Source organism: Chaetodon trifascialis, chromosome 3, assembly GCF_039877785.1.
Source record: "Chaetodon trifascialis isolate fChaTrf1 chromosome 3, fChaTrf1.hap1, whole genome shotgun sequence".
Classification (NCBI taxonomy): Eukaryota; Metazoa; Chordata; class Actinopteri; order Chaetodontiformes; family Chaetodontidae; genus Chaetodon; species Chaetodon trifascialis.
Genome location: NC_092058.1, coordinates 19,395,395 through 19,400,236, shown reverse-complemented (window position 1 = coordinate 19,400,236; position 4,842 = coordinate 19,395,395). Strand labels below are relative to the sequence as shown.

General features: G+C 39.0%; 1 protein-coding gene across 2 annotated transcripts in view; it reads left to right on the top strand.

Moving 5' to 3' along the window:
- mapk14b (mitogen-activated protein kinase 14b) overlaps nucleotides 1–3,496 on the top strand; it is a 22,020-nt gene extending 18,524 nt beyond the window's left edge. For both annotated transcript variants that reach the window (XM_070992071.1, XM_070992080.1), the window contains exons 10-12: nucleotides 350–428; nucleotides 828–1,001; nucleotides 1,100–3,496. In XM_070992071.1, the coding sequence (XP_070848172.1) occupies nucleotides 350–428; nucleotides 828–1,001; nucleotides 1,100–1,167 (321 nt within the window). In that variant the 3' untranslated portion in view covers nucleotides 1,168–3,496. The remainder of the gene's footprint in view (nucleotides 1–349; nucleotides 429–827; nucleotides 1,002–1,099) is intronic.
- Nucleotides 3,497–4,842: the final 1,346 nt, after the last annotated feature.

Below are 4,842 nucleotides of genomic sequence, written 5' to 3'. Positions count from 1 at the left end.
TCACTCCACTTACTCCCTTTTCCTCTCTGACTCACTGTGTTTGTCTCAGCAAGGCTTCCCAGAGTGCTTTGCCAGTGTATTCTTATGAGCTTATCTGTGGTAACACATACTGATTGTGAAAAATTAGGGCAGGTTTGTGTAATGTGTGTGATTTGGGTCATGATTTAAGTGGTTGAAGCACGTCTTACCAGAAGGATGTACAGTCATAATCATTTTTGCACCAGGAAAATGTAGGAAATCAGTGTTAAATATGTCAAAAGATTTTGTGTTCTAAGCTGTAGCACGACAAAGTGCAACCTTATACCACATCTTTGATAGTTTTGACTGTTCTGTTAATCTTTTCTCACAGGCGAGGAACTACATTAACTCACTTGCCCACATGCCGAAGAGGAACTTTGCTGATGTGTTTATTGGTGCCAACCCTCTTGGTAAGTTCCTGTTTCAGCATCACACCATGGCCAACGCTGCTCATGGTTCACTGAGTCCCTCTAGTGGTATCATAATGATCATTCATCCTTTTGTTTATGAAAGATCAGTGAGGGGCGATGCTGATTTACTATGACATGAGTCAAATATTGAAACAAAGAAGAGTATTCCAAGAGAGGAAGACAATAATTATTCAAATATTTTTAAAAACATATAAACCTTGTGTATAGGTATTAGGGAAGATAATTTGAAAGATAAATCAGGTTAATTAAAATGTGAAATGAAATAGTTATGTAAAAACGTGAGGAGTCTTAACGTCTATCTTGTATTGCAAGATAACAGATGAAGGTTTAGGTTGGTGTCTTTCACATACTCATTGTTGTCTCCTCACTGTGTTCAAGCGGTGGACTTGCTGGAGAAAATGCTGGTGCTGGACACAGACAAACGAATCACAGCGTCTGAGGCTCTGGCCCACCCGTACTTTGCTCAATACCACGATCCGGACGACGAGCCCGAAGCGGAGCCTTATGACCAGAGCTTCGAAAGCCGTGAGCTGGAAATTGAGGAGTGGAAGAGTAAGTGGGCACATTGTGGGTGTGTGAGCCTGAGCTGCTGGGAAGATGTTTCAGAAAACAGTAGTAAATAACCTCTCATACCGTTTCTTGTCTCTCAGGGTTAACCTATGAGGAGGTGCTCAGCTTTGTGCCACCGTCGTTCGACGAAGACGAGATGGAATCATGAGGAAGAGGAGATGGCTTTTCTTCCATCTTTTGTTTTCCAAGAAACATTCTTTAAGGACTATCAGTCTCATGTGACTATCCACCACTTTCCTCACACACTCGCACAACCATGACATTCAAGTGCCTGCCATCATTCATCTCCGGAGGACGTCGCGATATCAGGGATAAGACTTGACATCCTGTTCCTTCCGTCCTTCACTTTGCTGTTTTTGTTACTCTGCATCCCGACGCGCTGAGGCAGACTTGAAGTCTCCTTAGATTTTTACTGAGTTTTTACCTCAGACATTTATTGTTTATATTGATCCCCTCCTCGATTCAGAAAACTAGAAACGACATGTCAGTATCTTTAAAGCAAATTAGAGAAATTGAACTTATAATACGTATTTTATAAAATTGTGCCACTTAGCAGTAATTAATATTCCAGGACAGAAGCTGAAAAGTTTCAAACCGCGGTGTGTCTAAAGTTTATCTTTCCTCCACACATTGAAATCAAATGTTATTTCTATCAATGCATAGAACTGTGTAAATATGACAGACAGTATTTGTACATAAGTACTTTAGTCAAACCAGTTACCGTATTTGTGTAATAGTCAGAATTGCTGAGTCACACCTCAGCCGACCCCTTTGACAGTATGAGTTTTACTACTAGAGTTTAGCCTAAAATGACATATACAAATATACAGTATGTAATTTAATACAATGTATAGAAGAGGCTAAAAATACAGAAAATCTTTACCTCTGCATGGCAAATTCAAGGCGTTGTAGTTCTTATTGTCTGATTTGAAGGCTTCCAGTGCCCCTTTTTAAACCAGAATATGAGTTGGAGAGTTTGGAGACTTGGCTTATGTATCCATTTCACCCACTTAACATTTGTTTACTTTCCACTCCTTTCCCTCCATGTCAGCTTGTCTTTTAAAGGACCAGTGTGCAGGACTTAGTGGCATCTAGTAGTGACTCGCTGAATACCCTTCAGCTCACTTCTTTCTTTCCAAGCGTGTAGGAGAAACGTGAAAGGTGCTCTCTAAGAGCCAGTGTAAGGTAATAAAAACAGAGAGATTGTTATTTTCAGGTGATTTTACACTTATGAAAATAGATGCTCCACAGTGGCCCTTTAAGCACGTCTGACCTGTTGTTTCAGAAGAATGTTTCAGTCGCCATTATTACAGCCTACATGACCACATACGCATGATAAAGCCAGATTTGGCTCATTAGTTTATTGAAATGTGACGTTTCCCATCACAACACCAACTGACAATGTACTTTAATCATATTGCATTTGTAAAACACAGTACTATTAATGTTATTGAATGTTGGGGGCGCCAGTCTGCCCCGTATTTATGATCCTTTGTTCTGTTGTTTGTATATCGATGTAAAAGAATATTATTTGTCAGAATTTAAGGTTCTTTTTCTTATTTATGGAGAGCTTATTGTATCAGAAACCAAACGTGTCATCAATAATCTCAAGCGTCAGTTAAGCCGTGGTGACTGCAGTTACAGCTTGTGTATCAGAGCCATCAACATAAACGATTAGCTTAAAATCAGTTTGATCAACTTTGCTCATTTTGCAGATGTTCTGATTTTCAAATTCTTAAACGTTTCTCTTATTGTGGTCCCTGAGGAACTGCCCTCCAAATGTATCCTATTTTCAAAGAATTTCAATGGAAAGTGTGCAGAAATCAAAGCAAAATGCCTATTACGTCAACATTTGCATTGACATACAAACCCCTAAACAGTGAACTCCTAACTCTGAAGTGTACTCCAAACATTGACAGAATGTTTTTTTTTTCTATGTGAGCCATTTTAGGAATCGCATCATGTTCACATGTGACATACAAGCTATATCCACAGTTGCTTGGGCTAATGTCAACCAAACCATATCGGTGTCTTCAGTTTCATTTGCAACCGCTTGTTTTCCTGTAGTGCTTTTTTTCTAATGTGTTATTTTATTCTTTGTGTGTTAAATCAAGATTTGATGTTATTCTGTGATTCTGTAATATCTGTTTTTTGAGTAATGCTAGAACTATATATGTCATTCATTTGAATAATTTAGCAGGGCACATGTTTGTGGGAAAGAGTGTACGTTTACTCACTGGATGCTGAAGGGCAATGCTGAAGCCTCATTCTTTGTAGTTTTAGAAAAGAACGGCATAAATTAGATTATTTATCTTGTCCATATCCAACCGTCAGTAGTTATCGGTTCTGCTTACTTTGCCTGAGATGTGTTCATATGTTTGTACTATGTTCTTTACCACATGTACCAATACAGCACGCCACACCACCTGTAAATGCCACCATCAGAAAATAAAGGCTACTATTTTTCAAACCTCTAACAGCGTACAGTATGTTGGAGAGAGCTCAGCTGTCACTGTGGCACCACTGGATGGCAGCACAGTGCAAGTAGAGTAAATCTGCCAATGTGTAGCGTGACCAGACCTGTAGGGAAAGAAGGTGAGGCCAAGCAGAAATAAAAAGCTTATTAATCTAAATAAAACGTCATCTTCAATTTATTTTTAGTGCAAAAGCACCCAATTAGGCTCTGCCCACTGTACAGATTAAATGAAAACACTAGGCACAAAAGTATGGGTGCTTGCAGTCGTACACACACAGGCTGAATCCCTCTCAACAACAATAATAGATCAGTGTTCCTGTTCTCAGGCACAACACTGTGAAAGGGTAAATGAAAACGGATGAAAAAAACTATTTGTATCCTCAAACTGTTTAAATGTTTAAGCCGCTTCTTGTAAAATGAATCACCTCTGAGTCCTGTCTTCTGGGGAGTTGCATGGAGACTGGTCACAATGTAATGCTGCAGATGGCTTCTTTGATTCTTTTCTCTGGTGCATTCAGGGTCCTCGTGGGTTCTCTCCATTAACATGGTATGGGTCGTCATTGTGGAAGCCCATTTCCACCAAGTAAAGAAACAATTGATATAGAGACTAAAAAATGAATAAAATATACTCATGGTAAATCAAAACTATGAGATAGTGAATCCGCATCTTGCAATCGTGTCATTTTTTGTTGTCTGAAAAGCACTGACCAGATTTAAGTTGTGCATTAGGTTGTAATGCAAATAATAGAGAAATGGTTCTTGTAGCAGTCATGACCGTAAAATGACTGGGTAACAATTACCTACAGGACGAAGCTGGCAACTGCAGGGGGCCCCAGTTTGTTGTATGGCAAATGGTTTTGGTTATTTGATTAATAGCAAACCTTGTTAGGGAATTTGCATCACTGAAGTACAAAATCAACAAATATGGGAGTTTTACTTGATAAGCAAATGTTGTGGCCTTGTGTCAAAATGTAGTGTTAAGATTTTTACTAGTTTAATTCATATTTTCTTCACATGGTGCACATTTCAACTAAAATGATCACAATACAATAATTTTATACTGAGACTCTCAATTGCAAGTTCTGTCCTGGTGCCCCTTGACAGGTCGATCCAGCCATGGCAATCCCTGCACCCTTTTTAGGAAGTGAATGTCTCAGAGTTTCGATGTACAGCAGTTAAAAAGAAGCGGATATGAGAGAAGTGTTTATGTAAGTGTTAAATGTTTTAATTTATTCGTCAAAAGTCAACACGTGTATCATTTATACTATGAACTGTTGACAGTTTCTATACACTCCGCCCCCTTCAGCTCAACTTTGCTGGTTCGTTCATTTTCGCGCACTTTAGAGT